Source organism: Grammomys surdaster, unplaced genomic scaffold (assembly GCF_004785775.1).
Source record: "Grammomys surdaster isolate TR1022 unplaced genomic scaffold, NIH_TR_1.0 751, whole genome shotgun sequence".
Classification (NCBI taxonomy): Eukaryota; Metazoa; Chordata; class Mammalia; order Rodentia; family Muridae; genus Grammomys; species Grammomys surdaster.
The window spans coordinates 302,429-325,900 of NW_021605170.1; the positions used below are offsets into that span (position 1 = coordinate 302,429).

A 23,472-nucleotide genomic window follows, 5' to 3' on the forward strand; every position below is an offset into this window, starting at 1 on the left:
CTTCCTTCCTTCCTTCCTTCCTTCCTTCCTTCCTTCCTTCCTTCCTTCCTTCCTGTTTGTTTGTTTGTTTGTTTGTTTGAGACAGGGTCACTCTCTACCTAGCCCTGGCTGTCCTGGAATTCACATGTAGACTAGGCTGACCTTGAACTCACAGAGATTCTACACCTTTTTTTGAGACATGTAACCTCTCTTTGTAACCTTGGCTGGCTTGGAATTTGCTATGTAGACCAGACTGGCCTCAAACTCTTAGAGATCTTTCTGCCTCTCTGCCTCAGCCTCACAAATGTTAGCATTAAAGGTGTGCTCCACCATGCAAAGCCTGAAGATTGTTTTAAGCACAGTGATTAATAAGTCAGTGGAAGAAAGGAGATGAATGCATAAGAATGCTTATTTAGCCACAGCGAATTAAAGAAGTAAAATGAAGCCAAGAACATAAGTAAAAGAAAATACAGATTTTTGTCCACGTGTGTCAGCATTGAGACTTAGCACAAATAATCTGAGAGCTCCAGTCAAAAAGCAAGGATGTAGACACTTGAAGAGACGAGTATGAGTATGTAGCAGCATAGGGAGCAGACTGCATCAGTGGCCCTGTTGCTGTAGGGCCTATGGATTGTCCTACACACCAACAACAGGTCCTACTCTGGTCAAGCTGCATTTGGGGGCCCAGCTACATTGTCAGGTGAAGATTCAACCTCTGCCATCCAAGAGAGCTTGTTTCTCCTTCATTTTGGCTCTACTTTCAGACTCAGCTGAGGATACCCTCCATTCCATTTGCCTTTGGCTAAACATCAGGTGAACACAGACTTAAGTTTGTGGCTACCACAGTTTCCTGTTTCCTGCAACTCAGACAAGTTTACAGGAGAATTTCATCCCTTCACCCATGTTGATTGAAGAAGATAGCTGGTTCTCATCCCTGTCCCTGCCAGAGGTGACCCTATTGGTGGGAGTCTGACACAAAGATGTCCCACTACAACACTCCCCAAAAGAAAGTAAGAGAAGCTCTATCATCAGTAGACAAAACAAATTCAAGCTGAGCATGGTGGTGTCTACCTATCATCTCAGAATTGGGAAGGCAGAAGCAGAATGACTATGAGTTCAAGACCACCTGGACTGCGTAGCAAAACCCTAGCTCAAAAAACAAAAACAACAACAAAACAAAAACAAAACCCCAAAAACAAAAGAGCCACAAAACAAACCACCAGGTATAGAGGCACATGTCTGTAATCCCAGTGCATGGAAATTAGAGACAAAGAGTTCAAAGCCAGTTTCAGTTATATAAGATGTTTGAGGCCAGTCTGGGCTATGTGGCCTTTGTCTTAAAATAAATCAAAATTTATATGATGTGGCAAAGCTAGAGAAATGACTAAATAGTTCAGAGCACTTACTATTCTTGCAGAGAAGACCTGAGTTCAATTCTTAACATCCACATGGCCGCTCACAACTCTGCACAGCTCTAGTCTCAGAGGGTCCAGGTCTTCTGGCCTCTGGGGGCACCAGGAGTGTGAGTGGGGTGTAGACCACAAACACTGGCATACATGAAAAAAATAAATTTTAAAATAAAATGATGACATAGACTCCTAACATCCTTCTGTCAGTAATCAGTAGAATAAGTACACATAAAGTCAGTGCCTCCATAGCATTAACTGACTGCAGTAGAATAGTTCACCATAAATTGAAAGATATATTTCTTTCAAATGCATGTGGAACATCAAAGCAATATCATTTTGAGCCATTAGTTAAACCTCAACAAATTTGTTTTTGTGTTGTGAAGGCTGTGTGTGTGTGTGTGTGCGTGTGCGTGTGTGTGTGTGTGTGTGTGTGTACAGGAATGTGTACTGGAAATACAGATCACTGTGAGCTGTCTGATGTGGGTGTGAGAACTAAACTTGGATCCTCTAAAGAGCAACAAGTGCTCTTACCTGCTTAGCCATCTCTCCAGCCCCTACATTAAAAAAATTTTATATTGAAATTATACATGCAAAATATATTCTTGGTCCTAAGGGTTACCATTAACATAATCCAAAAAACACTCTAAATATTTCAAAATGAAACTTCTTCTAAACAATCATAGGAGAAAAAGAAAATCTCAAGGGATTTAAAAATACAGTATCAGATTTTTGAAGAACAACTAAAACAATCCTTCAAAGGGAGATTTATGGCATTAAATACTTATATTTGAGAAGGGAAAATGTCTGATGTCTCTGTCCCCTGAGGAAACATCACATGCTTGGGTGACAGGTGCATGTCTGCCTTAGGTACATTGAATATGTATGTGACATGGTGGCAGAGGAGCCCATCACACCCCATAGCAAGCCAATGCTGGTGAAATCTGTGGTCATGACTCCTGTGCCACTGTTCAGCAAGCAGAGGAACGGCTGCCGACCATTCTGTGAGGTCTATGTTGGGGAGGAGCGTGTAACCACCACATCCCAGGAGTATGACAGGATGAAGTGAGTACAGATTTGAGGTTTCTCACCCCTTGTTGTTTTGAGTCCTCTTGCAAACTTCTGAAGCAGAAACTACCTTGTATTCTGATTGACCTGTGCTAGGTACAGATGGTTTCATGTTGGGCTGAGAGTGGAGAAAGAAGGGTTATGTACAAGAGTATATACATTCAAGAAGCAGAGGCAGGTGGGTCTCTTGTTTAACGCCAGCCTGTTCTCCAGAGCAAGTTTCAGGAAACCTAGGGTTACATAGAGAAGCCCTGTCTCAACAAACAGACAAAAAAAGAGTGGCTTCTTGGTATAACTTGGTACACAAACATCCAGAGAAGGTGTGGATTCAAGTGTGTGGTAACATCTTAGAACTCTCCTTTTGTTTGTTTGTTTGTACTTACGTAAGCCAATGTCTCAATGTATTCCAGGGAATTTAAAATTGAGGATGGCAAGGCTGTCATCCCCCTGGGCATAACAGTTCAAGGAGATGTGCTCATCATCATTTACCATGCCAGATCCACTTTAGGAGGGAGACTGCAGGCCAAGGTGAGTGTTACTGTGTGATTTGGCCTCTGGATTGACCTTACTACCTACCCAGTGAACTATAAGCTAGTGCTCCGTAAGTGTTTGTACTGGTCCTCCGTACTCACTGTATACGACATAGGGCAAAGGGGGTGTTAGCCTGGAAGGTCCAGAATCTCCCCCATGAACATAAGCTCTAATCTTCATGAAGAGCTGTTGTACTTAGTCTTGGTACCTCTCCTGCCTCAGCCCACGCTGCTCTAGCCCCTATGCAGGCATTGTCTCTATTCTCACCAACCATTTGGCAGGGAGTCCCAGCCTTCCAGACAGTGTTGCCCTGTCTGTCCTGTGCCTTGAATTCCATTGAGAAGAACAGATGAGTCGGACCCAGTCTGCCAGCTTATATTCTTGGGGAAGAACTCTGATCTGGAGTTAGTATGCACTCTCAATGGGTCTCCTGCTGGTCTTCTTGTAGATGGCGTCCATGAAAATGTTCCAGATCCAGTTCCACACTGGGTTCGTGCCTCGAAACGCAACCACTGTGAAATTTGCAAAGTATGTTGGTGTTGCACTGTGCTGCTGTTGGAGAGGGACAGGTACCCAGAACCACTAGCAAAACACATGCATATGGATCAGTCCAAAAAAAAAAGCTAGCAAGTGAGAGACTTGCCATGTGATGCTGATTGTAAAACTAGACCTAGGCCCTGAGCCTGTTTTTGTCTTCTGTCCCTCACCGTTTACAAAGGACCCAAGTTAGCTTCCACTTGGTACCTGATACCTTTAGACTGACCTAATGCATTTCTTTTTAGAATTTACCCAGTTAAGTCATCTATATGGCATAACTAGTGGTGTAGCAAAGTTTACTCTGTATTTGATTGTTTGCTCAGTGCACAGGACTCGGTTGGGTACAGAGTTGGCAGATAATGTTCTGGTCCTCCTACCTTCTAGAAGCTTTGTTTGCTTTTATAGACAAAATATATGAACAAACACTACAGAGGAATAACTTTAGGTGACAGGACTTGTGAGATAGTGTTGTGTATATTGGGTTCTAGCAATAGGCTCTAGCTTGTGCTGAACAGCAGGCATCACTCACCACATCAAGCTTGTTGGTATAGCCTATAAGCATCATGATATATTTTCAGATTCAGCTGTGTGTGGGGGTCTTGCTGGTGGACTCTCGCACATTCATCAGCCTTGGAAAGAAAGGAGGGTTCCAGGAGTGAGCAGAGAGTTGCCAGGGGTATGGTGCCTGCCATGTGTTCTTGTTCTTTGCACTCCCCCAATGGAAGCACTAGACAGAGCATGCCACAGGTCACAACTCCAGGAGACTATGTAGGTGTATAAATGGTGTTTGCTAATCTCTTGGATTTGTCTCTTTGATATTAATACCTTACTCTTTATTTGTTTGAGACAAGGTCTCTTACTCTGTAGCTTAGGCTCATACCAACTATGTTACACAGGCATGTCAATCCTCCTGCCTCAGTTTCAGAAGCACCAGGATTGCTGGTGCCTCACTCTTTTTCTTGCAGTCAGTAGTTTCTGTAGTTTTCAACCACCGTAGAGACAGTCAGGTTTTTGGGGTTGTTTGTTTGTGTGTTTGTTTTGTTTTTTTGAAAAAGACCAAATGACTGAAGACCAAGAGAATGGAAGGAAAAGAGCTATATGATTCAGGTATTGGAGATAATAAACAAGAACTTTTACTAGTTTAGATTTGTATTGCAATGATTTGAATGTTTCCACCAAGTTCATGCTAGAATTTAATTCCTGTTGAGAGTTATTAAGAAGCCTGGTGACTTCATCTGATTATGGTGTCCGGGTCTCACTTTTGGAAAGCTATTAAGATTAAATGAGTTCATGAACATAGGGCCTATCCATTGGGAGTGTAGCTTATGTAAGAGGAAGAAGCTTGGGATAGGACACTGTATCTGGCCATATGATGCCCAGAGCCAACTAGAGACCCTACAAAGCTGCTGCCAGTCAAGAAATCTTCACCAGATACAGCTACCAGTCTTCAGAACTGTGAAAAGCATAAGCCTCTATTTTTCTCAGTTATGATATTATTACAGCAACAGAAAATGGATCAAGACAACATATTCAGGAAGTCAAAGGGAGGGCCAGCAAGATGGCTCTGAAAATAAAGGTACCAAGCCTGATTACTTGAGTTTGATTACAAGGACCAATAGGGTGGAAAGAAAAAACAAGCTCCTGCAAGTTGTTCTCTGACCTCTTAATTCAGGTTGTAACTCTTGTGTGCATGCACACACACACACACACACAAATTAAATATATTAAAATATAATAAATAAAATTTAAAAAAGAAATCAGGGGTGAAAATGGAGTATTCCAGCAGACTTAGAATGTGGAGATGAGACAGATATGAGACAGCTGACATGAAGAATTTGGGAATTGTCTTGGCAGCAGAACAGTGTCAGTGAATTGTAACAAATTTATTCTTCAGACTGAGCACAGAGGAGGTGAAGGAAGACTGGACCTGAAAAGACAGATAAATGCTAGGCCTGAAGTCAAAGGAGAAGAGCAGAGTCAGCTCCTGGAAAAGTATCAAACATTTGCCAATGAGGTGTCAGGGCTATACATACCACACAGTGTTTTCTAATAACAAAAAGAGAAACCTTTGCATCAGAACATAGTTAAATTGCTGAAAGCACCTGGTAGGGAGATGTCATGATTGTCATAGTGGCAAGGCTAACATCTGTCAGCAAACTGAAGGGCTAGTAGCCAGAAGTCGGGGCAGTGTCATCTTAGGAGTGGTGGAAGTATGAAGATTCTGTACCTAGGGAAAGTGACTTTGTATGGTCTTATTAATTTAGCAGATGTGTTCAGGGAAGCAGGCAGTTTAGTACCAAAGGGCAGACAGAACTAGAAGTAAGTCTGAAACTAGCTATAAGATGTGAGGAAAACTGTAGTGAGTAGAATTAAGTGTGTGTTCACTACCTAACACATCAGAAATCGTGCATTAACGTGGGATTTAAGATTTGTTTGGAACTGGACATGATGATGCACACCTTTAGTCCCAGCACTTGGGAGGCAGAAGTAGTCAGATTTGTGTGAGTTTGAGGCTAGCTTGAGCTACATAGCAAGTTCCAAAACAGTTAGGATTGTGTAGAAAGAACCTATCTAATAAAAGGGGGTGGTGGGGGGAAGGAGAAAGAAATAAGATTTGTTTGAAATAAAATACATAACAGCAGCACCAAAGAGTCAGGATATGAAATGATCCCTCATTAGCCTCTGAGGCCTGAAAGTCAGCAATGTGTTAATTGCAAGTCAAGGAAGTATGTAATAATTCCACAGAAAACAGTAATGAGCTTAATAAGGATAGAGGAGATGAACTGTGGAACACAAAATGTAATTTAATATAGATCAGAATGAAGAAAGGAAGAAATAGAACCAAAAGAGATGGAAGGAAGACAACACAGCAGCAGATTCATCCCCAGTGTTAGTCTGATTCCAGATACACAAAATACTAGAGTTGTTAAACAACCCAACTAAAAAAATTAGACCTCAAATGTGTGTAGTTTACAAGAGCCATGTTTTGGAAATATATATGTGAAGACTAAAAAGGCTAAAAGTGATAGAACCTCCCACACAAATCTATCAGTGGCAACTTGTGCAGACCAAGGTGAAATGCTTTGAGAGACAGCAGTGTAGTGCTGAAGGACCAGTGAGGGAGGCAGCAGTTTGTGGTGCCCAGTCACAGAATCGACAAATTGCAGTTGATGACATTTCTTTTTTTTTCTTTTTCTTTTCCTTTTTCTTTCTTTTCTCCTTCTCCCTCTCCCTCTCCCTCTCCTTCTTCTTTTTTTTCCAAGCAGATCAAGTTAACATTATATCGATCTTTTATACAATAACTTCAGTTTTTAAAACTTCAATAACTGAAAAAAAAAAACTGATTTCTCTTTTTTGAAGTATCCAGTGTATGACACGGTTGCTTAAGTTTGGGGGATACTTCAGACCACAGAAATATCTATGTTTTATTTGGGTATACTGGCTACATAAGCCTACAGTCAGGCAAGAGCATTGACAAAAGAAACATACATATATGTGCAGCAGCATTGCTCTGCAGAGCAGCTGAACTATAGTGGTAGAAAAGAATTGGGAACACCACCATCACATGAGCCTGAGTGAGTCAGTCTGAGGTACACGGGGTACACAGTAGATCTGCAATATCCTGTGATTGAATGAGGGTCAGAGGGAGATTTCATCGTACTATACTACAGTCATGACACAAGTCAGAATTTTGTTTACAAGATACTACATGTGTGAGAATCCCCTTCACTTCCCATTGGAGCCTAGCCATACCAGTATCTAACCTTCAGGGCCTCTGAAGCCCTGTGACTTGAAACCCAGCTCCCTAGCCCCATGCTCACACACCCTCATTGTGCCCTCACTGCCCTGCTGGCTAGGCTGGGCAGCCTCAAGGTCAGTTAGGCAGGGAAGTAAGAAATGAGCTGTCCCCAGAACTCATCAACCCGTCTTAGAGGCTGAACTTGCCAAGTGTACAGAACATTCTCCGTGGGCTCTCCTGCCTTGTTCCTCCATCCTCATTGATGGCAAGTTTTAGCCTTTCCTCCCTGTAGCCATCAGCTACATGTAAGCCTAGCTTCTATAGTTATTAAGTTATATCCCAATGGAAAGATACATATGGAGGGAAAACCCCTGTCACAGAGCCATCTTGCTCTGCCCTGTGCTGTGCTCACCAGTGTGTCCCAGGCATGAAGTAGTAAAGTAGAAGTCTAAAACATTGCAGGCTCATCTGCATGCTTTTTTTTTATAATAGTAAGAAACAAAATGAACCATTGCTTTACCACCCACATAACCACTTTGCTCTCCTCAGCTTTCCTTACACAGTGGTATTGGTAACTACAGGATCACACAGATTCAGAGACTCCCTTAGGACCGAGAGTATGTGGCCTCCCTTGACACCCAGGAAACACCTGAAAATGGGTCACCATTGCTGTGTGTATTTCTTAGATTTTGTTGGCAATGGTGTTGTTGATAGGTACAGAACTTAGTATGTACAAAGATACTGGGTGGTAATTGGATATGTTTCTGACTCTGGGTGTTCAGAAGGTAGGATTTCTTGAAGCAATTTGGAACTACTACATGGGGACAGTTTGTAAAATGGCTAAAGTTGCTGCCTCCAGGGTGGCCTAGCCCAACTTACCCTGCTCCCCATGCTCCCCTGGTGTCTGAAGACCCCGTGACCTCCCCTCTGCCAACTTCCTGCCTGTCCCTCTTCTCAGCCTAGGTTGCCTCCCTGAGCCGTCAGCAAGTCTTGTTGGCAAAATCCTGGAAGTCTTAGATTTATGATTATCTAAAAATCGTTGGTATTTTTGCCAAGGTGTACATATTTTTATAAAAACTTATTTAAGATTTCAGAGTATCTGATTTAAAACAGTCAAGTGCCTGTAGTATATGTCTACTTGGAGGTGAATGGTGCGGCCGAGGGTCTCTGGTCAGGCTACAGGTCGGCTATGTGGAGGCTGCCTCCCTGGTTTTTTCTGGATTTAGAAGTCATGTTATAGCAGTTATCCTGTGGTCACGCTGAGCACTTGGCCTCCCATAGCAACTTCTGTGTTGGGAAACACAGAAGTCTAGCTCACATTAGCAGGGAAGCCCTGCCTTGACTCTAGGGAAGCAGGGCAGTAGTCCAGGATGAATCATTAGCCCTGTGTCATTAGCCATCCAAGTCCCCATGTTCCATGGGTAAGGATGGCTGTGTGCCTGTTGTCTTACCAGCAGTCTTTATCCTGTCTGTAGATGTTGAAGGACTTCTGATACACCCTGGCCATACTTACTCATTCTCTCTCTTTACCTGTAGATATGACCTGGATGCTTGTGATATTCAAGAGAAGTACCCAGATCTGTTCCAAGTGAACCTGGAAGTGGAGGTGGAGCCTAGAGACAGGCCCAGCCGAGAAGCTCCACCTTGGGAGAATACCAGCCTAAGGGGGTTAAACCCCAAGATCCTCTTTTCCAACAGGGAAGAGCAGCAGGACATTCTGTCTAAGTTTGGTAAGATGTGTCCTGGCTCTCAGTATACTTGCTTGGAACCCAGTGCTAGTTACTTTCACTTCTAGGTAAGATTTACAGGAACAGAGTTCTGCCTAAGACTGAGCAGTACCTCTCCCCCTGGTTTTTGGCATCCCCACCTGCTCTGTGCTTATTAGTAGAAACTCACTGTTAGATAAAGTACTCTGGTACTAGGGAAGGAAAGACATGACACTATGATCCTGAGGCCCTTTCATGGGCCACATGAAACACCTGAGCCACCTGACATGGGCACAGCAGGGAAGTCTATTCTCTTTGCTATGTAAAAGCAACCTCTCAACCTATGAGTCACAACCCCTTTGGTAAACCAGTCTCCAAAAAAATATTTGCATTAAGATTCATGACAGTAGCAAAATTACAGTTACAACGTAGTAACAAAAATGTTATGTTGGGGTGGTCACCACATCATGAGGAACTGTATCAAAGGGTTGTGGCATTAGGAGGGTTAAGAACAACTGCTCTATGGGCGGTGGAGGCGCACACCTTTAATCCCAGCACTTGGGAGGCAGAGGCAGGCGGATTTCTGAGTTCGAGCCCAGCCTGGTCTACAGAGTGAGTTCCAGGACAGCCAGGGCTACACAGAGAAACCCTGTCTTGAAAAACAAACAAACCCAAAAAAAAAAAAAAAAGGAACAACTGCTCTGGTATTAGGTCCTGTTGTTCTCTGAGTACATGAACCCTTGATCTACTTTTAGGGTTAACATAAATCTGTGACTGGGAAGGATTTCCTCCAAAGTTAGATTTGTACTATAAGTTGACTAAGATCATATACTCTGGACATGACAATTTAAATGCCACATTGAAGATGGAACAGTTTACAAGTATTCTTAAAAGGAATATATATATGTGTGTGTGCGTGCGTGCGTGCATGCGTGTGATAGGTTCTATGAGTGTGTTCTGTGTGTCATGAGTGGGGCACAGCATAGCCGGACCTTGTTCTCAATGAACTGGTATAAGTGCCTCTATCGCCCACCCTATCCTGTTGCTTTGACTGTGCTTTGCCCTGTGATGTTCCTGTCACTGGTGGTCTGATGCCAGCCTTTTCCTGACAGGGAAGCCAGAGCTACCCCGGCAGCCGGGCTCCACAGCTCAGTATGATGCTGAGGCAGGGTCTCCGGAGGCTGAGATCACAGAGTCGGACTCACCGCAGAGCAGCAGCACGGACACCAACCACTTTCTTCACACACTGGATTGGCAGGGTAGGCATAGGGTACAGCTAATCCTTCATTCTTCAAAGGGTTTCCAGACTGTCACATGACCCTGAGCTCTCTTTTTCTAATTCTGGCATTAACCACACAGTTGCAGCATTCTGCAAGGGCCATATGCTGAATTCAGGTACTTAGGGCAACAGGTATTTCATGGGGACAAGCAGAGCTGAGGTCTCCTTACAGGGGCTGTAGCCCTACACATTGGCCTGTTTTAGAAGGATTTATGTCAGTGGAGATCAAAACGAAGGCCTCATGCGTGCCAAACAAATCCTCCACAACTGAGCTACACATTTAGTCTTGTCTGGCACACAAACTAAGAACAGGATATCTTACTGCCTCCAGTTTCTACTGGGCATCTTCGTCTCGTCCTCATGTCTCATGGCCTAGTTAATACAACTAAACACCTAGGATCCACCTACCACTTGGCTCCCTTACTTATAATCCAAGGTATGCCACTCCCACTCAGGGAAGGACATTTCCCCCAAGAAGTGCTATAATGTGTCCCCTACTAGGCTTTCTTTTTCCAAGTGTTTCTCCATAGAGATGAGACGCTAGCAGATGTACCTTGTTTGAGCCTGGGCTTCTTTGTTGTTGGATAGAGGCCAGTATTATGGCTCCATAGTGTTCTCTGAAGCTCAAGCTTCAAGAAATGTGCTCTGAAGCCTAAGATAGCACACTGGGGTTGACACAAGGGTCCTGGTGTTGGCCATATGGTTACAACCTGGCCCTGCTGAGACTTCTGCTTCTCCGATATCGATATCTGGAGAGCTTGTTCTGCTCTCTGATAGCTACTCTAGCATGTGGGTCAATCAACCATTGGTTTTCTTTCCACAGAGGAAAAAGAGCCAGAGACTGGTGTAGACAATACTTCTCCTAAGGAGAGTCAGTCTGTCCTGATTGCAGATGGAGATGGAAGTGAAGTGTCAGATGAAGAAGAGGCTTCATTCCCCAGTGAGGAGAGGAAGCCAGGGGCTGGAGAAGATACACCAAGACTGGCAGCTGGGACCAGACAGCAAGACTTAATATTTGATGTGGGCATGCTGGCTGCCCCACAGGATCCTGTACAGCCCGAAGAAGGTGTCGATCTCCTGGGGTTGCACTCTGAGGGGGACTTAAGGCCTGCTGTCCCCTTGCAGGCTTGTGGGGTCCCATCTAGCAACACTGACCTGTTGAGCTGCCTTCTTGAACCATCTGATGCTGCTCAGGTGGGGCCTCCTGGTGACCTGCTTGGTGGCGAGGCTCCTCTGCTGCTAGCAAGCCCAGTTTCTCTTCTTGGGGTGCAGAGCAACCTACAAGGAAAAGTCCCCGACACTGGTATGCGTTTCAGTTATGCAGAAAATTGGCTTTGTAGTAATGAACAAGGTTTAACTATTCCTGCCATATAGAAAAAGGACCATCCTATTATATTGACATCTGGTAGGAACCACCTTCTGTAGAAACTGCATGTGGCTGCATTAGTTCCTACTGGTCTCAGCTCACAAGCCAGGACCACCAGCTCTGGCTTCAGGTGATGCTGTATCCATGGGACAGTCCTAAGATGTAGGACATTAAAAGGGCCATGTATCCCTAGGTGGGCTGCTGGGTGGGCTGAGTTCACATTGCTGGGAAAGTGGAGGCCTAAGAGCAGGGCAGCAAGGCTCCCAGGATGCAGGCTAAGGTATAATGCTTGTCCCTGCCTTGCCTCTGTCTCCTAGTGGACCCATTTGACCAGTTCCTGCTGTCATCCAACTCAGACACCCAGCCCTGCTCCAAGCCTGATCCCTTTGGAGAGTTTCTCAACTCTGACTCTGTAGCTTCCTCAACTGCCTTCCCATCCACCCACAGTGCCCCACCCCCATCCTGTAGCACTGCCTTCCTGCACCTGGGTAAGTATGGCTATGGTGAATGTTACATAGAAGCCACGAACTTATGTGTAGAAAGGCCTAGGAACTATTACTTCCTGCAGTCCTGGGGATAGGGCTCAGGGATGGAGCAGTGGGCATAAGGGCCTTCTCTCTACTTAGCTCTGATGTCCTGGGCTTAACTTACACCTCTTGGTGACTTTCACAAAGTCTAGGGCTTCCCAAGGCCTAGCAGGACACAATGTTGCCTTTTCTCATCTCCTCAAACTGTCACCTCAAACCTGGAACAGGTTCCACTGCTGCTTACAGGCCCTGCTAGTGGGTATTTCTTTGACTCTCGGGACTGTGGCTGTGACTAGTACAGTTACTTCAGCCAGAAGCTTCTCGGAGTGAAAGGACCAGGAGGTGGGAATGACAGGTTAGGGGACAGAAGAGTCCAGGTTTATGGCGAGGCAACAGGATGGCTAAAGACTGGTGTGTGCATGTGAGAGCAGCAGGCATGACCCATTTAGGCAGAAGTTGCTATATCTTGGAGAGAAACCTTAGTTCTTCCTAGCAGAGAGCAGATGGTCTGGGGTATACTCTGGAGACAGCTGACTGCTCCAAATGGCTTGTGGGTAGAAAATATGACATATGGCTGTACTGTGTCAGAGTGGGTGCATGACCAACAGAGGACTCCAGGGAGTTCCTGAACATGCCTGTGAGTCCTTTACCTACCATGGTGGTTTAGAGAAAGGCAGCATATAAATGTCACTGCTGCCTTGTGAAGATGTTGCCTGCTGACCTCTATTGCTCAGCTTTATGGCTATCTGCTACATCCTCAAGACCATCAGGAAAAAGGCCAGAAAAGGCTTATATACTAAGCCCATATGCTAAGCCCAAGCCCTGCTTTTCTCTGGCTTCTTCTAGGGGATCTGCCAGCAGAGCCCAGCAAGGTAATAGCTTCATCCAGTCACCCAGATCTGCTAGGAGGATGGGATACATGGGCTGAGACTGCTGCACCTGGGCCAGCCTCCATTCCAGTACCAGAAGGTATGACCACCAACCCCACTGTTAGCTGGTCTCTCAAGATGCTACCAACTGTGACCAGAGAGTCTCCCCATGCCCTTTTGAGAAGAGGACAAGGCAGGGCTTGTTTACAGGTTTCTATATGTTCTAGTCAGCCTTAACCTGTGTATTAACTACAGAGTTCTCTGTTCAATAGGAGCACAGACACGCTATAAGAGCTTCAGCCTTTGTTGAGTGGCAGCAGTGTCTACACTGTCTATACAGTCCTTGCCTGTGTATAATTAATTGCCCTGTTTGTTTACCTACATGATTTTCTGTGTTCTCTGAGGGACCCTCAGAAAGGCTGTTAGGTGTGTGCCATGGCTCCTGGAACATGCCCTATTGGTGATGTGAATTACGAGGAGATGTTCACATTTGTGAACATCCAACTGACCACTCTCTGCGCCTATAGTTCTATCATGCTGGCACATTATGATCCAACACAGTCCTGTTTGCAAAGTCTGTGACACACATCCCCCCTGAGTACTCTTCTATCAATTTATTTGCTCAGAAACAGGAATTCCTATCTTTGGTTTCTCAACAGAGTTGGATTTTAAATTTTAAAACATTCTAAAATTTAGTGAGTATCCTTTAAAAGTTGTACATTTATTTTAATATGTGCATGATGTGGCACACGTCACGTTGCATTTGTAGAAGTCAGAGGGTGACTGTTATTTTCTATGCTGTTAGTTGTGGGGTTTTTTTTGTTTGTTTGTTTTATGCAGGGTTATTTCATATTCTTTATTAAACCCTTTTCACATTGGGAATTCATTCTTGTTTGTTTGTTTGTTTGTCTGTTTGATTACATTCTGACTGCAGTTTCTCCTTCACTCGTCTCCATTTCTCTTCAGAAAAGGGCAGGCATACTATGGCTATCAACCATTCATAGCATCATCTCAAGTTGCATTAAGACTAGGCACCTCTTCTCCTATTAAGGCTGGATGAGACAACCCAGCAGGAGTAAAGGGTCACAAAGGCAGGCAGCAAACAGTGTCAGGGACAGCCCCTGTTCCCACTATTAAGAGTCTCACAAGAAGACCAAGCTACACAACTGTAATATATGTACAGAGGCCTAGGTCAGTCCCATGAAGGCTCCCTGATTGGCAGTTCAGTCTCTCTGAGCCCCTACCAACAAAGGTTAGTTGATTCTGTGGGTTTTCTTATGGTGTCCATGACCCCTCTTGCCCTACAATCCTTCTTTCTCCTCTTCCACCTAACATTTAGCTGTGGGTCTCAGCATTTGTTTCTATCAGTTGCTATGTGAAGCCCCTCTGGTGACAATTGGTCTAGACACCAATCTATGAGTATAGCAGAACATCATTAGGAATCATTTTATTGACTTTTTTTTTTTTAATGTCAATCATGTTTAGTTCTATCCTAGGTCTCTGGGCTATACAGCCTCTGGGTCCTGGTCTTCTAGGCAGTGTCAAGGGTAGGATGCCTCTCATGGTGTGAGTCTCAAGCTGGATTAGTCATTGGTTGGCCACTCCCACAATTTCTATACCAGCTTTACCCCAGCATCTTGTAGACTAGACAAATTGTAGGTCAAAGATTTGTGGCTGAGTTGGTGTCTTAGTTCCTCCACTGAAAGTCTTGCCTGGTTACAGAAAATGGCCATTTCAGGCTCTGTATCCCCCATTGCTAGTAGTCTTAGCTAGGGTCATCCTCATAGATTGCTGGGAGTTTCCATTGCAGTAGATTTCTAGCTTGTCCCAGAGATGCTCCTCCCCCCTGCCCATTCCAGTTGTCTCTCCCAGTACTCCATCCTTCCCCAGCCTCTACTGTTTCTATCCACAAACTCCCATCCAGATGACACCCACCATTGCTACCACACTCCCCATAACACCCCCATTCACCCACGATGTCTATTCTGTTTCCCCTTCACAGTGAGTCATATGTCCCCCTTTGAGTCATCCTTATTACTTAGCTTCTCTGGGTTGTAGCATGATTATCTTTTACTTTATGGCTAATATCCACTTATAAATGAGTGAATACCATGTTTGTCTTTCTGGGTCTGGTTTACCTCACTCAGGATGATCTTTTGTAGTTCCATCCATTTGCTGGAAAATTATGTGATGCCATTGTTTTTAATAGCTGAGTAGTACTCCGTTGTGTAAGTGTACCATATTTTCTTTATCCATTCTTCTGTTTCTGAGAAACCGCCAAATTGACTTCCAAAGTAGCTGTACCAGTTTGCACTCTCACCAACAGTGAGGGAGTGTTCCTTCTGCACATTCTAGCCAGCATGAGCTGTCACTTGTTTTGTTGATCTTAGCCCTTCTGACAGGTATAAGATGGAGTCTCCGCATTGTTTTGATTTACATTTTCCCAATAGTTAAGGATGTTGAATATTTCTTTAAGTGCTTCTTGGCCATTTGAGATTCCTCTGTTAAGAATTCTTTGTTTAGATCTATACCCCAATTTTTAATATGGTTGTTTGGTTTGTTGATGTCTGATTTCTTGAGTTCTTTATGTATTTTGAAAATTAGCCCTCTGTCAGACATAGGGTTGGTGAATAACTTTTCCCATTCTCTAGGTTTTCAATTTCATGACGTCCCATTTATTGAATGTTCACCTTAGTAGTTGTCTCCTGTGCCGATGTGTTCAAGGCTATTCCCCACTTGTATCAGAGTATATCTGGCTTTATGTTGAGGTCTTGGATCTACTTGGACTTGAGTTTTGTTTCAGGGTGGTAGATATAGATCTGCTTGCATTCTTTTAATATGCTGATATTCAGTTAGACCAGCACCATTTGTTGAATATGCTTTCTTTTTTTCCATTGTATAATTTTGACTTCTTTGTCAAAAATCAAGTATTGATAGGTGTGTACATTTACTTCTGAGTCTTTGATTAGATTTCGTTGATCAACTTGCCTGCTTTTATGCCAGTACCATGTGGTTTTTATGACTGTTGTTCTATAGTACAACTTGAAATCAGGGATGGTGATACTTCCAGAAGTTCTTTTATTGTACAGGATTGTTTTAGGTATCTTGGGGTTTTTGTTTTTCCATATGAAGTCGAGTATTGTTTTTTCAAGGTCTGTAAAGAATTGTGTTGGGATATTGATGGGAATTATGTTGAATCTGTAGATTGCTTTTGGTAATATGGCCATTTTTACTATGTTAACCCTATCAATCCATGAGCATGTCCATCTTCTTATGTTTTTTCCAATTTCTTTTTTCAAACACTTGTCATACAGGTCTTTCACTTGCTTGGTTAGAGTTACACCAAAATAATTTATATTATTTGTGGCTATTTGAAGGGTGTTTGTTTCCCTGATTTCTTTCTCAGCCCATTTATTGTTTATATATAAGAAGGCTACTGATTTTTTTTAAAATTAATTTTGTATCCAGCCACTTCGTTGAAGGGCTTTATCAGCTGTAGGAATTCCCTGATAGAATGTTTGGGGTCATATATGTATACTATCAGATCATCTGCAAATAGCGATAGTTTGACTTCTTATTTTCCAGTTCGTATCCCCTTGATCTCCTTTAGCTGTCTTCTTGTTCTTCCTAGGACTTCAAGTACTGCTATATTGAATAGATATGGAGAGAGTAAACAGCCTTGTCTTGTCCCTGATTTTAGTACAATTGCTTTAAGTTTTTCTCCATTTAATTTGATGTTGGCAAATGCTTGTTGTATTTTGCCTTTATTATATTTATGTATATCCCTTTTATCCCTGATCTCTCCAAAACTTATCATGAAGGAGTGTTGAATTTTGTCAAAGGCTTTTTCAGCATCTAATGAGATGATCATACGGGTTTTTTCTTTCATCTTATTTATATGGTGAATTACATTGAGAAATTTTCATATGTTGAACCTTCCAGGCATTTTTAGGATGAAGTCTACTTGATCATAGTGGATGATCTTTTTGATGTGTTCTTGGATTCAGTTTGCCAGTATTTTATTGATTATTTTTACATCAATGTTCCTGAGGGAAATTGGTCTATAATTGTCTTTCTTTGTTGAGTCTTTGTATAGTTTGAGTATCAGGGTAACTGTGGCTTCATAAAATGAATTTGGCAGCGTTATTTCTGTTTCCGTTTTGTGAAATAGTTTGAAGAGTGTTGGTATTAGCTCTTCTTTGAAGGTCTGATAGATTTCTGCACTAAAGCCATCTGGTCCTAGGCTCTTTTTTAATGGCTGCTGCTTTTCCCTTAGGGGTTATAAGTCTATTTAAATTATTTATCAGACTTTGATTGAACTTTGGTATCTATTGAGAAAATTGTTCATTTCTTTTAAATTTTCCAGTTTTGTGGAGTACAAATTTTTTGAAATATGACCTAATTTTTTGGATTTCCTTGGAATCTGTTGTTACCTCTCTTTTTCATTTCTGATCTTGTTGATTTGGATATGGTCTCTTTGTCTTTTAGTTTGTTTGGATAAGGGTTTGTCTATGTTGTTGATTTTCTCAAAGAACCAACTCTTTCTTTCATCGATTCTTTGTATTGTTCTCTTTGTTTCTATTTTATTGATTTCAGCCCTGAGTTTGATTATTTCCTGCTGTCTACACCTTTTGAGTATGTTTGCTTCTTTTTGTTCTAGAGATTTCAGGTATGCTAGTGTGAGAACTCTCTTAATTTCTTTATGAAGGTACTTAGTGCTGAGAACTTTTCCTCTTAGCATCACTTTCATTGTGTCCCATAAGTTTGGGTATGTTACCCATTTTCATTGAATTCTAGGAAGTTTTTCATTTCTTTATTTCTTCCTTGACTCAGTGGTCATTCATTAGAGAATTGTTCTGTTTCCATGAGTTTGTAAGCTTTCTGTTGTTTCTGTTGTTGTTGACATCCAGCTGTAATACATGGTGGTCTGATAAGACCAGGAGTCATTTCAGTTATATCTGTTGAGACTTGCATTGTGACCAACTATATGGTCAATTTTGGAGAAGGTTCTATGAGGTGCTTAGAAGAAGGTATATTCTTTTGTGTTTGGGTGAGATATTCTGTATATATCTGTTAGGTCCATTTAAGTCATAACATCTGTTCCATTATTTTTCTGTTTAGTTTCTCTTTTGATGACCTGTCCATTGATGAGAATGGGATATTGAAGTCTCCACTATTAATGTGTGGGATTTGCTGAATGAGTTAAGCTTTAGTAGTATTTCCTTTACAAATGTGGGTGCCCTTGTGTTTGGAGCATTGGTGTTCAAAATTGAGACATCATCTTAGATTTTTTTTTCCTTTGATGAGTATGAAGTGTCCTTCCTCATCTCTTTTGAGTAACTTTGGATTGAATTCTATTTTATTTGATACTAGGATGGCTACTCAACTTGTTTCTTAGGTCCATTTGCTTAGAAAATCTTTTTCTAGCCCTTTACTCTGAGGTAATTGTCTGTCTTTGATGTTGAGGGAGGTATGTTTCTTGTATGCAGCAGAATGATGGAACCTGTTTGACATCCATTCAATTAGCTTGTATCTTTTTGTTGGAGAATTGAGTCCATTGATGTTGAGAAATATTAATGTCCAATGATTGTTATTTCCTGTTATTTTGATGGTGGTGGTGGTGGTGTGTGTGTGTGTGTGCGTGTGTGCGTGTGTGTGTGTGTGTGTGTGTAAGCATGCGCGTGCGTGTGCGCTTCTTTTGGTTTTGCTGGTGTGAAATTATTTATTTCCTGTGTTTTTGTTGGTGTACTTAACCTCCTTGGGTTTGAGTTTTCCTTCTAGTGTCTTCTGTATGGCTGGATTTGTGGACAGATACTGCTTAAATTTGACTTCCTTATGGAATATTTTGTTTGCCCTATCTATTAGCTTTGATAGTAGGCTGGGCTAGCATCTGTGGTCTCTTAGAGTCTGCAAGACATAGCAGATTTTGGAGTCTGTTGAGAAGTCAGGTGTAATTCTGATAGATTTGCCTTGATATGTTACTTATGCTTTTCCCTTGGAGCTTTTAATATTCTTTCTTTGTTTTATATGTTTAGTATTTTGATTAGTATGTGGCAAAGGAACTTTTTTTTTTTTTGGTCTGATCTATTTGGTGTTCTGTAAGCTTCTTGTATGTTTATAGGCATCTCTTTCTTTAGGTTAGGAAATTTTTCTTCTATGATTTTGTTGAAAATATTTTCTGGATTTATGGTGGGAATCTTCTATTCCTATTATTCTTAGGTATGGTCTTTTCATAGTATTCCAGACTTCTTGGATGTTTTATGTCAGGAACTTCTGGATTTAACATTCTCTTTGACGGATGTATCAGTTTCTTTAATCATACACCTGAGAATTCTCTCTTCCATTTCTTGTATTCTATTGATGATGCTTGCATCTTTAGTTCCTGTTCACTTACCTAGATTTTCCATCTCCAGGATTTCCTCAGTTTATGTTTTCTTCATTGCTTCTGTTTCCATTTTCAAGTATTGAACAATTTATTCATTTCCTTCACTTGTTTGTTTTCATTTTCCTGAATTTCTTTAAGGGATTTATTCATTTTCTCTTTAAGGACCTCTATCATCTTCTTAAAATTGGATTTAAAATCATTTTCTTGTGGTTCAGCTGTTTTGGAATATCCAGGACTAGCTGCAATGGGATAGCAGGGCTCTGGTGGTTCCATACTGCTCTGACTGTTGTTGATTTTGTTCTTACACTGGCATCTGGTCATCTGGGTTTGGTGTTATTATAGGTTTTTAGATACTGATTTCTGAGTTTATTTTGTTAGATGGATGATTTTTGTTTTTATCCCCTTAATTTCTGTTTCCTCTCTGGTCTTCTAGCCTGAGTGGCATAGGATTCTGGTGACCAGTGAGTCTTCAGGTCCAGTAGGCTATCTCTGCTGGGTATTTTGCAGGCTACATGACCTCTGGGTTTTGGGTGCCAATGTTGCCTCTCGGGTTCCAAGTACCTACATGGCCTCTGGAAATCTGGGTACCTACTTGGTATCTGGGGTTCCTCATATAACATAGTCTCCAGAAAAGCAAAAGTCTTCTGCTGAAGTTGTAGGCCAGAATATGAAGCCCAGGAAAAGGGTTGCAGTTGGGGTCTGTTAGAAGGGCTTTAAGGAGTGCTATTGGACCATGGGCAGTGTCTTACCTGGGGTCCCTAGTGCTGGTGTGGCCTCCAATAAAGCAGAAATCTTCTGGTGCCTCTGCCTCCCAAGTACTGGGATTAAAGGCATGTGCCATTACTGCATGGCACTAAATTTAATTTTCAAGAGTTTTTACGTTGTGTTAATTTATGGGGCATGTAGGGTCGGGGAGTAATGTGCCTCTCACGGCAGGCATGTAGAGGTTAGACGACAACTTGGATTGTCTTCCCCAGGGATTATGATGCACAGTGATTGAACTCTGGACATCAGATTTACCCACTATGCCATCTAGCCAGCTCGTTGTTGTGGTTGTTGTTGTCATTATTATTGTCATTATCATTATTATAAAATAAGTGTTCATGTGTGAATGTAGGTTTGCATCTGTGGCACATGTGCATGCTATGGCACACATTCAGAACTCAGAGAACAACTTTTTTTTTTTTTTGGTTTTTTTTTCGAGACAGGGTTTCTCTGTGTAGCCCTGGCTGTCCTGGAACTCACTCTGAAGACCAGGCTGGCCTCGAACTCAGAAATCCGCCTGCCTCTGTCTCCCAAGTGCTGGGATTAAAAGCGTGTGCCACCACCGCCCGGCAGAGAACAACTTTTGAGGTTGTTATTTTCCACCTTGTTGGGACAGAGTCTCTCATTTCTGCTGCACCAGCTGGCTCACAATCTTCTAAGCAATTCTCCTGACTCTACTTCTCATGTCACCAAGTACCAGGATTACAGATGCACACATGTTCCAGGTCATGAAGCTTACGTAGCAAGCAAGCCCTTTACCTGCTGAGCCATCTCATTGTCTCAATTGTTTTGGTTTGATTTGTTTTAAGGCGGAGTCTTACTGTGTAGCCCTGGCTGTCCTGGATTTCACGAGACCAGGCTTGCCTCAAACTTAACAGAGATCCACCTGCTTTTTATGTGCAAGTGTTATTACATGGTGCTAGGATCTGAACTTTGGTACTTTGGTCGTTATGATTGAGCAGCAAGCACTCTTAACCACTAAGTCATCTTTCCATCTCCATAGCCATCATTTTTAATGACTGGATAATATTTTGAGTAGTGTGCAATAATTATTTCAAGATACTATGCTTAGACTAGTCTCAGAAGGACTCACATTTTAGAGAGATTATAACAGATAGTACTACACTGTCAGAACAATGAAGACATTTTCTGGTTCTTGGTACCAAATGTTCAGTGATTTCCCTGAGGAGCAATTTGGATGCTGGAGCCAGCTACTCTGCCAGGTGTGTTCTGTGTGTTCCTCCCACTGTCCTTAAAGAATTACCAAACCTTTAGTGGGGCCTTTGGTTCTGAAAGGGAGGATCAGGAACTTTGGATTACTATGTTTTATTCTGTGCTGTACAAGTCTAATGGCCTTTGCCCTTTTCCAGGTACTCGCTTCTCTTCTGCAGGTCACTCAGCCTCTGCAGGTCACCCAGCCCCTCCGGGCCCCAACCCCAACCAAACTAAGTCTCAGAACCTGGACCCATTTGCTGATCTCAGTGATCTCAGCGCTAGCCTCCAAGGTAATGCCAACCCTGTGTGGCAAGAAACCCCTTTCCATGCTGTATCACACTCCAGGCTCTGTCCAGGAGCCTGTGTTTGTTTCCATTCTGAATGCCCATTGACTAAAAGACTATAAAGTGGGAGTTGATAGAACTAATATGGATATATGGACTTTGTGACTATGCAGTATCTGTACCAGCTAACTCCAGGGTTATGGTATGTCCAGGAAATAGGGGCAGCCTAGGAGTTGGTGAGGCTTCGCTTAGTACAAGGTGTCAACGTCACCATCCTCTTGGTAAGGGTCAGCCATGGAGTCAAATGCTATTCCTTGCAATATCCATACCTGTCTTGGGGCTGGCTCACATTTTGTACCTCCTGTCTTCACAACCTGAGTTTCCTAGACACCATCTCAGGTTTATCTTCTAAGATGAATCTCCCTTAGGATCCTCAGCTCCTTTGTCGGTACCTCCTCTTCATAGCTTCTGAGAAGAGAAGTACAATAAGCTATAGGTAGGGCATGTAGTTTCTGGTTGAGGATATTATCAGGATGCTTGTTGAATGGGACTTGTTTGTTCTGGCATCTGTCTTAAGTGGTAGTAATGTCACTCACTAAAACATAACTGGCCATGGCTGATTCTGGGCACCTGAAATCCTCATCTCTGGTTTCCTGACCCTGTGACTCTTTGTTTCCAGTACTGACACCCTGGGTGGGCCCTTGTCTGCCCCTTCTCTTCCTTTCTGAGTTTACTCTGTTCTTAGGTTGAATGAAGAGTTCTTCTTTTAACACTTCTCATAGTGTTAACTTCCTGTGTGCCTTTTCTTTCTTCCTTTCTTCCTTTCTTCCTTTCTTTTTCCTTAATGGTCTCCATTTGTTTCAAATTGTACTATATTTCTGGGTTCTTCTAGGGGTTTCTGCCAGGTATCTTTGTCTTTCCTGTCCCTGTGTGGACTTGGAGTTGATGGATCTGAACACAGCATGGGGCTGCAGGCATCTCCTTAGGAAAAGTGTTTGCCTTCTTGGACAGACCTAGCCCTCAGCTCTTTCATACCCCTGGAAAAACAGTAGCCCTAAAGGAAACCAGACTGAAAACTCAGCAAGCCCAAGTCACAAATGAAAATGGCAGCATATACCATCTGTCACAAGGGCTACTTGGCTGTCCCAGGCCATATTGGTAGTATAGAGTTCAGATTCTTCCAACAGGACAAAAAAATTGAAATCAGAATGTACTCTGACCATCAGAAAATCAATGATAGCAAGAATACAAAGGAAAACAGTGCTTTAAATGGCACAGGGGCAGCCCAGGAAATATCAGTGTACTGGACTGAATGAAATATTTTACATCATCGAAGGACCTGGATATACAACTAGAGGACGCTATAGGATGTAGGTTACATACTTTAGAAAAGATGACCTGGCCAGGCTTTAATCCCAGCACTTGGGAGGCAGGGACAGGAACAGGTAGATCTCTGAGTTGAGTGCCACTTTGATCTACAGAGAGATTTCCAGAATAGCCAAGACTATACAGAGAAACCCTTTCTCAAGAGGGGGTTGGGGAGGGGGAAGAAAGAGATAAAAGGAAGAGAGGAAGGAAAGAAAAGCTAGGCTAAGCCAGCAATAAATGACACCTCAAGGAGTTTGAAAGAAAAGAGCAATCTATAGCAAACAGGAAGAAGGAAAAAACTGTTTTTAATGAAAGGTGGGTGGGGGGGCTGAGAAGATGTCATTTAGCAGAATACATGCCTAGGATGTACAAGGCCTTGGGTTTAAACTCCAGCCCCAAATCAGGTATCATGATACACTTTTAGTTCCAACACTTAGAAGTAGAGGTA

General features: G+C 42.6%; 1 protein-coding gene across 3 annotated transcripts in view; it reads left to right on the forward strand.

Annotated features, from left to right (window-relative positions):
• Positions 1-23,472, forward strand: part of Gak (cyclin G associated kinase) — a 64,414-nt gene that overhangs the window by 35,300 nt on the left and 5,642 nt on the right. Inside the window, exons 16-24 of one of the 3 annotated variants that reach the window (XM_028782332.1) lie at positions 2,256-2,450; positions 2,864-2,981; positions 3,433-3,512; positions 8,797-8,990; positions 10,079-10,225; positions 11,069-11,548; positions 11,929-12,099; positions 12,985-13,107; positions 21,528-21,662. In XM_028782332.1, the coding sequence (XP_028638165.1) occupies positions 2,256-2,450; positions 2,864-2,981; positions 3,433-3,512; positions 8,797-8,990; positions 10,079-10,225; positions 11,069-11,548; positions 11,929-12,099; positions 12,985-13,107; positions 21,528-21,662 (1,643 nt within the window). The remainder of the gene's footprint in view (positions 1-2,255; positions 2,451-2,863; positions 2,982-3,432; positions 3,513-8,796; positions 8,991-10,078; positions 10,226-11,068; positions 11,549-11,928; positions 12,100-12,984; positions 13,108-21,527; positions 21,663-23,472) is intronic. The other 2 variants (XM_028782333.1, XM_028782334.1) reach the window with 2 other exon arrangements.